The sequence below is a fragment of the Schistocerca cancellata genome, chromosome 6, assembly GCF_023864275.1.
Source record: "Schistocerca cancellata isolate TAMUIC-IGC-003103 chromosome 6, iqSchCanc2.1, whole genome shotgun sequence".
NCBI lineage: Eukaryota > Metazoa > Arthropoda > Insecta > Orthoptera > Acrididae > Schistocerca > Schistocerca cancellata.
In genome coordinates this window covers 163149204-163161276 of record NC_064631.1, presented here as the reverse complement: position 1 = coordinate 163161276, position 12073 = coordinate 163149204, and the positions used below count along the sequence as shown (strand labels likewise).

At 38.9% G+C, this 12073-nt stretch overlaps 2 protein-coding genes across 4 annotated transcripts in view; one reads left to right on the top strand and one right to left on the bottom strand.

Annotated features, from left to right (window-relative positions):
- The window catches only part of LOC126190800 (UDP-glucose 4-epimerase-like), a 40789-nt gene extending 36274 nt beyond the window's left edge, over nt 1-4515 (top strand). For all 3 annotated transcript variants that reach the window (XM_049931351.1, XM_049931352.1, XM_049931350.1), the window contains exon 8: nt 3770-4515. In XM_049931351.1, the coding sequence (XP_049787308.1) occupies nt 3770-3891 (122 nt within the window). In that variant the 3' untranslated portion in view covers nt 3892-4515. The remainder of the gene's footprint in view (nt 1-3769) is intronic.
- LOC126190799 (N(6)-adenine-specific methyltransferase METTL4) overlaps nt 4192-12073 on the bottom strand; it is a 74898-nt gene continuing 67016 nt past the window's right edge. The window contains exon 5 of the mRNA XM_049931348.1: nt 4192-5081. Coding sequence (XP_049787305.1) covers nt 4921-5081 — 161 coding nt within the window. The 3' untranslated portion in view covers nt 4192-4920. The remainder of the gene's footprint in view (nt 5082-12073) is intronic.

The window sequence follows — 12073 nt, the reverse complement described above, 5'->3', positions numbered from 1 at the left end:
CCTGAAGAGTATGACAGAGCACTGAAAGACCTAAGTCGAAACAAGGCCCCGGGGTAGACAAAATTCCATTAGAATTACTGACAGCCTTGGGAGAGCCAACCCTGACAAAACACCACCATCTGGTGAGAAAGATGTATGAGACAGGCGAAATGCCTTCAGACTTAAAGAAGAATATAATAATTCCAATCCCAAAGAAAGCAGGTGTTGACAGTTGTGAAAATGACCAAACTATCAGTTTAATAAGCCACGGCTGCAAAATACTAACACGAATTCTTTACAGATGAATGGAAAAACTGGTAGAAGCCGACCTCGGGGAAGATCAGTTTCGATTCTGTAGAAATGTTGGAACACGTGAGGCAATACTGACCTTACGACTTACCTTAGAAGAAAGATTAAGGAAAGGCAAACCTACGTTTCTAGCATTTGTAGACTTAGAGAAAGCTTTTGACAATGTTGACTGGAATACTCTCTTTCAAATTCTGAAGGTGGCAGGGGTAAAATACAGGGAGTGAAAGGCTATTTACAATTTGTACAGAAACCAGATGGCAGTTATAAGAGGCGAGGGGCATGAAAGGGAAGCAGTGGTTGGGAAGGGCGTGAGACAGGGTTGTAGCCTCTCCCCGATGTTATTCAATCTGTACATTGAGCAAGCAGTAAAGGAAACAAAAGAAAAATTCAGAGTAGGAATTAAAATATGTGGAGAAGAAATAAAAACTTTGATGTTTGCCAATGACATTTTAATTCTGTCAGAGACAGCAAAGGACCTGGAAGAGCAGCTCAATGGAATGGAATGGACATGGTCTTGAAAGGAAGATATAAGATGAACATCAACAAAAGCAAAACAAGGATAATGGAATGTAGTCGGATTAAGCTTCGGGTGAAGCTGAGGGAATTAGATTAGGAAATGAGACACTTAAAGTAGTAAAGGAGTTTCGCTATTTGGGGAGCAAAATAACTTTTGGGGAGCAAAATAACTGATGATAGTCGAAGTAGAGAGGATATAAAATGTAGACTGGCAATACCAAGGAAAGCATTTCTGAAGAAAAATTTGTTAACATCGAGTATAGATTTGAATGTCAGGAAGTCGTTTGTGAAAGTATTTGTATGGAGTGTAGCCATGTATGGAAGTGAAACATGGATGATAAATAGTTTAGACAAGAAGAGAGCAGAAGCTTTTGAAATGTGGTGCTGCAGAAGAATGCTGAAGATTAGATGGGTAGATCACATAACTAATGAGGAGGTATTGAATAGAATTGGAGAGAAGAGAAATTTGTGGCATAACTTGACTAGAAGAAGGGATCGGTTGGTACAGCATATTCTGAGGTATCAAGGAATCACCAATTTAGTATTGGAGGGCAGTGTGGAGGGTAAAAATCGCAGAGGGTGACCAAGAGATGAATACACTAAACAGATTCAGAAGGATGTAGGTTGCAGTAGGTACTGGGAGATGAAGAACCTTGCACAGGATGGAGTAGCATGGAGAGCTGCATCAAACCAGTCTCTGGACTGAAGACGACAACAACAACAACAACAACAACAACAACCACCACCACCACCACCACCATGAAATGCATTTTTCCAGTTGACATTTAATACTTTGATGAACACTACTGTGTGAAATCCTGGCATTTCTATGCCATTGAACCTAAGTTGCCCATGGACAGTTTTGGAACTCTTGTTGCAATATCAAAGTTCCACAGACTACACAAGTATCATGTTACTAACATGAGACCATATTAGCAAGTTTGATGCATATGCTCTTATAGAAAATCTGAATCCTTATTAGCATTTTAATTAATGTAGGCTTACTTGTTCTTGGTTTCCAACGCAGTCTTATATCCATCTGAAACACTGCTGTGCTACTACTTACCTTTTAGGCACCAACAAATTATTATTGACTGCTAACACCTTGGCACAAATTGAGAACTTCACAACATTGGTTCCCAAGTTTTTATTTATTTATTTTTTCTTTTAATTCAAATTTCACTGTACTGACTGAAAAGACACATGATAAGGGGCATGCACACGTTGATTATCTCTATAAATATGGTAAGGAAAGTCCTGACAAAATGAAAATACTTCAGGAGTAAAGGAGAGAGCTTGCCAGTAACCAGTAGTGTTGAGTCATTGTCGGGTGCACGCAAAAAGAATGACAACTTTGTTAGCTTTCTGTAGAAATTCTTAAATGAGTTCTCTCTCTCTCTCTCTCTCTCTCTCTCTCTCTCTCTCTCTCACACACGCACACACACACACACACACACACACACACACACACACATTTTGTGGTGACTGCACTTGCTCTCCCATGTTTGTAATTTGATGGGTGGACTGTTGTGTGAGGTTGTCAGGTGCGATGAGTAGAGGGAGAAAGAGGCAGGCAGGAAGCAAGGGAAGAGAGGTTTGGGACGGGTAGCTAGTAGCTCAGATGGCAGCAGTAGATGTTCAGGATAGAGATGCAGGGGAGAAGGGCAGAAAGTGTGTGAACTAAGTGTGTGTGACACTGGCACCAGGGCTTGTGAGTAGGATGTGCTGAGTGAGGGAATCGGGGAGGTCTTGCGCTACGGTCATATGACCCCTGCAGTGTGGAGTTTGGGAGTGAGAGTAGCATAGGAATGGACCAGGATGTTGTGTACTTTGGGTGAGTGATGGAATACATATCCAAGATCATTCTCACCCCCTCCTAAACTGGCCCTCGCACTCTCTGCCAAAGTTTCCTTCCTCTGTCCTGCACCCCTCCTAACCCACTGCTCCACGTCTTCACCCCACACTACAGGAACTCAATGGCTCCAGTGCCCTTGTGGTTCATGCCTAGCCTATGGCTTTGCCACCCCTCCCTCATGCATTCCTATCCTGCACATCTATTGCCTCCCTCTGAGCCATTCCCAAACCCCCCTCCTGCTTCTTGCCTCTTTCTCCCCTTATGCACCCCACCCGACACAACCCCTCACTCTGGTCCACCTGACAAATTGCAATATTGGCATTGTGTGTTCGGCCAGCACAATGTAAGTGCATAGGAGGGAGTGCGCGTGCAGAGAGAGAGAGAGAGAGAGAGAGAGAGAGAGAGAGAGAGAGAGAGAGAGAGATATGAAGGGAGAAGGGGCACAGCACATGCAAACACACCTTTGTAATGTCATTAAAGGGTTTCTTCCAAAACCTTGCTTTCTTTTTTTTGTGTTTGTCGATGACTCCATGCTTCTGCTATTTGGTGAAAGATCTCCTTTACTCTTAGAATGTAAGGCACATGGTGTCATGGTAGTTGTCCACCATTTGTCAAAAATATTTAGAACAGCTATAACCTCAAGTCGAAATGTCTTGTACACTCCCTCTTTCCAACTGTTTGTTGGCAAGTGCCGGCCTATGTGGTCGAGTGGTTCCAGACGCTTCAGTCTGGAACCGCACGACCACTACGGTCGCAGGTTCGAAACCTGCCTCGGGTATGGATGTTTGTGATGTCCTTAGGTTAGTTAGGTTTAAGTAGTTCTAAGTTCTAGGGGACTGATGACCTCAGATGTTGAGTCCCACAGTGCTCAGAGCCATTTGAACCTTTTTTTAAGGTGTTGCTGAAAATAATCTGTTGCAGATATACTGGTCCACAGTTTAGGTGATCTCAGAAACAAGAGGAAATCTTTAGCATTAAAAACAAAAATAAAATGCAGATTGATCTTGTCAGTTGTAATTTTTATGACTAGTAGCATAAGAATTGATTTAGAATGTGTATTTTGTAGTCGAAACTACTCTCTGGAGAAGTAACCACTAATTCAACTTTCAGGCAGAGATTTTTGGCGTTGGCAGACAATGAACCCAAATGGATATCGCAGTGAGACAGCTACTGCAGCAAAATTGAATGGAACTACTCTGGCAGTGAATGGAAAACAACTGAACGGGCATTAGTCTCCTCAATGACCATGGACACTGTAATAGTCATATTTTCATGAGAATCCTATGAGGCACAAATAATAGTGCATTGTACATGGTGTGGCAGCTCCAATAATGTCAATATACACCTTTTCAATGCACATGGTGACTAAACCCTGGAAATGTTACACACTAAAACATTTTTAATGTGTAATGTAACTGTAGCCTCTCTTACATCACAATTGCCAGTATTATTCAGTTATTGCTTTACTTTTATCATTGTCATTATTAATGCAAAAACAGAGATTGGAACTGTATTATATTTTTCAGTCTCAGAAGAAAACCACAGTATGTAAAAATGTTTATTGGATTTTTAATTGGTACAGCATTTATGTATAAATTCTGATGTTCAGTAACTGCTGATTCATAATACATATTCATCTCATTTCAATTTCTTTGGATCAATTAATGTGATTTGGTACTGTTTTAATTTCAAAATACAATTACAAGGAACTGTGGGATACAAACTCATGTATTTTGAACTAGAAATGATACCTGGATGTAATCACATTATTATTCGACAAGTTTTATCATGGACAGTTACATGGTAACTTTTGATGTATTCACAAGAAAGGAATAATAAAATGGAATTAAGTCTCATTTGATTTTTGTTGCATGATTTTTATATACAGCTCATAGTAGTACATCATTTTAGTGCAAAGGCACTGATAATTTACATATAGTGTACAACTGCAGAGGTGTTATGCTTTATATTTTCTTTATTAATATATTACAATGGACTTAGCAAACATTTTAGTACACTGAATTAACAGAATCATCATTACACAAACTGAACAGCATATATCTGTCCATTATTAACCTTTTATAGCAAAGTAAAAGATATGTGCTGAGGTTGTATCAGCACTGAAAAATCTTTGAGAAGCAGTGAACAAGAAGAAATTGTTTTGCTCAAGGCCCGACCCTCAAGTACATCTGACTGTCAAAGCAAAGACAAATTTCAATTTTAAGCTTTGACAAAAACCTCAAACTGAAATTTACTACTTACTATGTTTCATCTCCTGTCCGAGAGATTTCATGGGACTGATACAGTGATAAAGTCTGCAATTTCAGGACTTCATTTCCCCAACTAGTCCATCCAGGTAGCAAGTATCTTGCAAAGAGCTCAAGGCACTTGGCATTATTTGGCAGATATGCTGACAGTATTTCTGAAATAACCGTAGAAATGAGAGGAATATTCTTGTTTTTTTGAGAGCACATAATAGTCCTCTGTATACATAGATCCACAACCACTGTGAATTTATTGGGAGAAGCCATTTTCCTACATCACTGTTTTTGTTTTGAAATAATCCTGAAATAAATTGATCATTCCAAAATAAAAAGTGTTCACTGGATAATGATGTTCCTCTTGAAAATGCATTTTATTATTATTAATTTTTTTTTAATTTTTGACTGCAGAAAATTCAAAGAGGACTTCATGTGTTTTAACCTAAGTTAATCATGTACAGAAACAATTATCTACAAAGCATCACCTTGCCCTTTACAGTTCCATCATTATGTATATTTCTGTTTGTGATTTCTCATCCCAGCCACACTACTCAAATGCTTTACCTTGATTAGCCTCAGAATCAGTCAACATTTGAAAGCTGATGACACATCAGCCTTCTACAAAATATGCACTCTGCTACAAAGGTACTTTTAGTTGGAGAAATAAGTGATAAGGAATCTGCATCAGGTATTTTTCTATGGTTCAATCAGATATAAAAATGCTTTAGTAGACCATTTGTGGTAGGATTTATTACCATTTCTAGAGGAGCAGTTTTCTGGTAATTTTTCTATAACAAAAATGTTGCGCTATCATTACCTGGTAAACAATAATGTCACTCTAGTACCAAAGCATGGAAGCCATCATGCTATTATACCACCACAAGAATGAGCACTAAAATAATGTGCAAATAAAAATACAGAAAAACAAATCCTAGCAAATGCCAGATTTGCATGCTAACACAGAAATGTCACTGAGTGAAAGCAACTGGTAAAATACATTTCAGGCATGTAGTTCTGCTTTCTCTTAAGTACTTCTCAGCAAGGGTGCGAGGGGGGCAACAGCCTTGCCGCAATGGATACACCGGTTCCCGTGAGATCACTGGAGTTAAGCGCTGTTGGATGTGGTCGGCACTTGGATGGGTGACCATCCAGGCCGCCATGTGCTGTTGCCATTTTTTGGGATGCACTCAGCCTCATGATGCCGATTGAGGAGCTACTCGACTGAATAGTAGCGGCTTAAGAATACCATCATAATGATCGGGAGAGTGGTGTGCTGACCCCACGCCCCTCCTACCCACATCCTCCAATGAGGATGACATGGCGGTCAAATGGTCCCGGTAGACCACTCGTGGCCTGACAACTGAGTGCTTTTTTTTTTCTTTTTTTTTTTTAAAAAAAAGGGTGCGAGGGCCTTCCTTGCAGTTAGTTAGTTAGTGAAACTAGCTGCTTATGCTGGCAATGCAACAAAGGTCTGATCCACAGATCCCATCAAGAAAAACCTACAGGGACATGGAACAAGTCAAGATATATAAGTTAACACAAGACAAAAAGTCATAGAAACTAATATGCACACTAATCCATATAAATTTAATGAAGTAAATTAGTAAGAAAGCTGCTGCCTCCTCAGCTTTATTACATAGCTATTGTTTATCTGCTATTAGTAGCTTAATATCTACTAGAGTACTATGCTATTTTTAAGTTTATAAATGCCGAGTTCTACGCACAGTACATTATTATTTAACAAACAACTTTATAAAAACAGAGCTACTTTCCGCGTAACGAACAAAAAGTTTAAATAGTACAAAATTCCATTCAATTGAGTCCTGAAACAGCAACATACTTGGCAGAACATTAATGGAAAGGGGGGGGGGAGTGTTGCAAAGAAAGGTACTGCTTGGACTTCTATTTTTACCAGAACAGTTTACGAATACCTTTTTGATAACTGAAGTATCAAATTAATCATCTAGTAGTAGAATCAGATTTCTTTGTTTGACATTAAAGTGGTGCATGCTAAAAATTGTAAATAATCATCCCATGTGCAAAGTCTAACCACCTGAGTGGCAGCTGTGAAAAGTCGATGCAGACTTTTAGATGAGTAATAGTTGCCTGCTTTTGCATTTCATGTGCTGCCAACCAGTAGCACATACAAAGGGCATCCTAGCACTGGGTCAGGCTGGGACCAGCTATCAGTCAGTTTTTGTTCACCACTGGATGTAAGGCTCATCTGTACCTGTGCAACCCACTATGACAATATATTTTATCTATGAGAAAGCAAGCTTTACCAGCAAATTTCATTGATTAAATCTTCCTGGGTTGACAACTAATGAATAGTGTTCTTGAAGCAGCATTTTAACAAGTTTCCTGCTCATCATCTTCAGGCAAAATTCCAGGAGCCTGTAGGAAGTCTTCTTTTATAGATTCTTGACAACACTCCTCTTTTCCTGAGAGAACATCACCAGGAAGACCAAATGAATCATTTGGAAGTGTGGACTTCCAATTCATAATGTCCACTGCCCAACCAGGAGCAATCTTGGCAAATATACGATAACTCAGAAACTCGAGCAGATCTTCGGTGGAACTCCTTTCCCAGTTGGTGCGACTATCATTTACTCTTATCATTGCCACCTCCTTGATCACAGAAGCTTGGAATCCAATGTCAAGGTGCGTTATGATGAAATGAGCAAAACAGTGAAGTAAATAGTGACCAAACATTTACAATATATAGAATTCAAAAGTCTTTGACTGAAATAAAAGTTTGATTTCTACAAAGAATATACCATCTTCATCTGTTCAAAGCAAAATTGTGTCCTTCACTGATTTAGTTTGCTGCTATAGACTTGTCAGGCTGGCTCAAAGGAATGATTCTTATGTGCTCCACACACTACTGCAAAGAAAAGTTTCATTCAGTTGTTGAGCTTATGTCTACACTCACATCTAATATTGTAAACACCTGGTGTCTATAATCCTGTAGGTCTTTGAGGGATTTCAATGCATTAATTTTTTTTATGTTGGATGAAATACAGTCCGTATATTGTATCTGCTCAGAGTTCTGGCTATCTTAGCAGTGGATGACCCTGCATGCAATATGAGTGCCAAACATGTATTGTCTGGAGTGTGTGTTTTTTTACTATTTCTGAGTAACAAATTGTTCTCCATTACTGGTGGGGTTACTAAATTTCCTGATGCTGTCCCAGGAGAAGAGTTGTGTACCCCAAAATATATGATTCATTACTTTCTTTGGACTCCAAGAACTTTTCCTGAAGTCTAAAAGTAGGAAACTTGCCAAAATATTACTCAGGACACCACCACTACGGTCATAACCCAATAATATTCCATTAAGAATATATTATATAGTCTTCACCGGTCAATTTCTCAAACAATAAATATTTTTAGGTCACATCCTAAACATTTTTGTGATAGCAGTCATTTTCCACTTTTCAATTCAAGAGTCACATTACATATGATATACAAAATTACACATTAAAGGTGAAAAGTGAGATAAATACACTTTATTCAGATTAGTGAGATTACTAAAAAGCAGTTAGAAAAGAATGAAAGGCAATAAATTGGACTACATTTGATAATCCAATGAAATGAATCTTAAGATTTTTGGAATAGCAAGTTTCTTTGTTGAGAGTCTAAAGCAAACCCCAACAAAACAAAATGAAGAGACTAGAAATGGCATTAAATGTACAGTAATTTAGAATTCTGCGTATAAGGCACATGAAATTAATGTCACAAATGAACAGCATCAATGAACATGAAAGTTAAGGGTTTAGTAGTAGTTGTTATTGCAGTCTTCAGTCTGAAAACTGGTCTGATGCAGCTCTCCTGTGTTAGGCTCTTCATCTCCAAATAACTACTGCAACCTACATCCATTTGAATCTGCCTAAGTGTCCTGTCACTCAATCCCATCTTTTAGTCAAGTTGTACCACAAATTTCTTTTTTCCTCGAATTGATTCAGTTATCAATTGTGCTGCCTAAATAACAAAACTTGTATACTACCATTAATATCTTATTTTCCAATCAATTACTTTGGCATCCCCTGATTTCATTTAACTATATTCCTGCACCACTATTTTAATTTTATTGATGTTCATTTTATAGCCCCTTTTCAAGACACTATCCATTCCATTCAATTGTTCTGCGAAGTACTTCGATGGCTCTGACAGAATTACAGTATCACTGGCACACCTCAAAGTTTTAATTCTTCTCTTTGAACATTAGTTCCCCATCAAAATTTGTCCTCGGTCTTTTTTACTGCTAGCTCAGTTTACAGATTGAATAACACTGGGAACAAGCTACAACCCTTCCCTGCTCCTTCCTCAACCACTACTTCCATTCCATGTTCTTTGACTCTTATAGCAGCAGACTGGTTTCTGTACAGGTTGAAAATAACCTTTCACACCATGTGTTTCATGCCTGCTACCTTCAGAGTTTCAAATCGCATTACAGTCAACACTATCAAAAGCTTTCTAAATCTACAAGCATATAAATGTAGGTCTGCATTTCTTCAATCTGTCTTCTAAGATATGTCAAAAGGTCAGTATTGCCTTGCAACTTCCTACATTTCTCTGGAACCCAAACTGATCTTCCCTGAGGTCAGCTTCTACCAGTTTCTCCAGTCTTCTGCAAATAATTTGTAAGCATACCTTATTAAACTGATGGTTGGCAATATTCACATCTGTCAGCCCTGCCTTCTTTGGAACTGGGATTACTACAGTCTTCTTGAAGCCTAAGGATATTTCAGCTGCCTCGAACATCTTATTCACTAGGTGGAAAAGTTTTGTCACAGGTGCCTCTGCCAACAATCTCAGCTATTCTGAGGAAATGTCATCTATTCCATGTCTTTTAGGGCTGTCAAATTCTTCTCATAGCATCATATCTTCCCCCTTCTATATATTCCTTCCACCTTTCAGCTTTTTCTTGTTTGCTTAGTACTGGTCTGCCATCTGAGCTTTTGAAATTCATAAAGTTGCTTCTCTTTTTTCCAAAGATTTCTGTTATTTTCCTAGGGACAGTGCATATCATTCCCCTAGTTATGCATATTTCTACATTCTTCCCCATCACTCCTGCTTACAATCTCACTTTCAGATGTCTATAGTCCATTTTGCCTGCTTCATTTCCTACATTTTATGCCTTCTCCTTTTGTCCATTGGATTTAATATGTCATACTCTATCGAAGGATTTTTACTGGACTGCCTACTTGATCCTCTGTTGCCTTCACTATTTCAACTTTCAAATGTACCTATTTGCCTTCTATTGTATTCCTTTCCTCTGTTTCAATCAATTGTTGTCTAATTCTCATTCCCAAACTATCACCAACCTCTGGTTCTTTCAATTTTTACATGGCTCATCATCTCAATTTCCTAATTTTGCAATCTGCAGTTCACAGCCAATACATTAAGCTCAGAGCCCACCCTCTGTAAATGTTTTGTAGTTCAAGAGCTGGTTTTGAAATCTCTTTCTTACTATTATGCAATCAATGTGAAACCTTCCAGGGTCTCACAAGTCTTTTCCACATATATATAACCTTATTTCATTATTCTTAAACAAAGTATTAGTGATGATTAAATTATGTTATGTGCAAAATTCTACCAGGTGCTTGCCCCTTCATTCCTTTCCCCCAGTCCATGTTCTACTATTTTTCCTTCCATTTCGCTTCTTGCAGTTTAGTTCCAGTCCCCCATCAAAGTCCGCTGCTCGTGGTATCACAGTGGCGTTCTTGCTTCCCAAGCACGGGGTCCTGGGTTCAATTCCTGGCAGGGTCAGGGACTTTCACCTGCCTCAAGATGACTGGGTGTTGTTGTGTCATCTTCATCATCATCATTCATCCCCATTATGGTCGGAGGAAGGCAATGGCAAACCACCTCCATTAGGACCTTGCCTAGTACGGTGGCGCGGGTCTCCCGCATCGTTCCCCTACACTCTGTCTAGAAGCAAGGGACTTCATTTACATTTCCCCATCAAAATTAAATTTTTGTCTTCATTAACTATATGGATAACTTCTTTTATTTCATCATATATTCTCTCAATTACTTCATCATTGTAGCAGCTTGTTGGAGTGTTAACTTGTACCACTGCGGCTGGTGTTGATTTTGTGTTTGCATTGGCTATGATAATGTTTTTATCATTATTAGTCCTACTCCTGCATTACCTCTATTTGAATTTGCATTTATAGCCCTATACTCATCTGGCGAAAGTCTGGTTTTTCTTGCAGCCATACTTAACTACTTCCTACTGTATCTAATTTCAACCTGTCCATTGCCCTTTTTAAATTTATAGCCTACCTATCTGATTAATGTATATAACATTGCACACTCTGACCTGTAGAATGTCAGTTTAGTTTTTCCTGATAAAAACATCTTCCAAAACAATCTCCTCCCAGAGACCTGAATGGGTGATGATATTACCTCCAGACTAATTTACTCAAGACAATGTCATTATTTAAACCTACAGAAGAGCTGCATGCCTCGGACTAGTTTCCTCTAGATTCAGCTGTTTGCAGTACCAACATATCAAGGTTATGTTGGCTAACATTGTAAGTCACAAATTCATCAATCATTTAGACTGTTGCCCCTGCATCTACCAAAAAGGCTGTTGCCCCTCTTCAGGAACTTCACGTTTGCCTGGCCTCTCCACAGATCTCCTCTGTTGTGGTTATACTCACAGTTTAGCTATCCCACTAAATCTCATAAATAGGTGGTCGAAACAGTACTAGTCTTCACATGTATCAAGTTAAATTAACCATGCTTAGCATCTTTCAAAATGCAGATTATATAAACATACATGACTTATTTAACAAACTACTAAGGCAAGCAGCAGAACAGCTGTAGGTACAAGGAAAGGAAAGGAAGGGAAGAGAAAACCTAAAGCAGAAAATGAAAGCATTAAGGAGTTGGTGAGACAAGTGATTTTTATCTAGCACTTTTCACTTCTTTCACCTCTGGCAATGTTTGTTAATGGGAGTTGCACTGTGGCTTGAAGTTACAGTGCAAGAAGGCCCCCCCCCCCCCCCCCCCAAATAACTGGCTGGGTAAGTCAGTTGAAAGGTTCAAGAAAGGCAATTGCTTACCACCTCAAACAGAACCAAGCCCACAAAACTGCAGGTAATGAAACCAAAATTTGGGGTGATAACAGCTTTACTAGTTA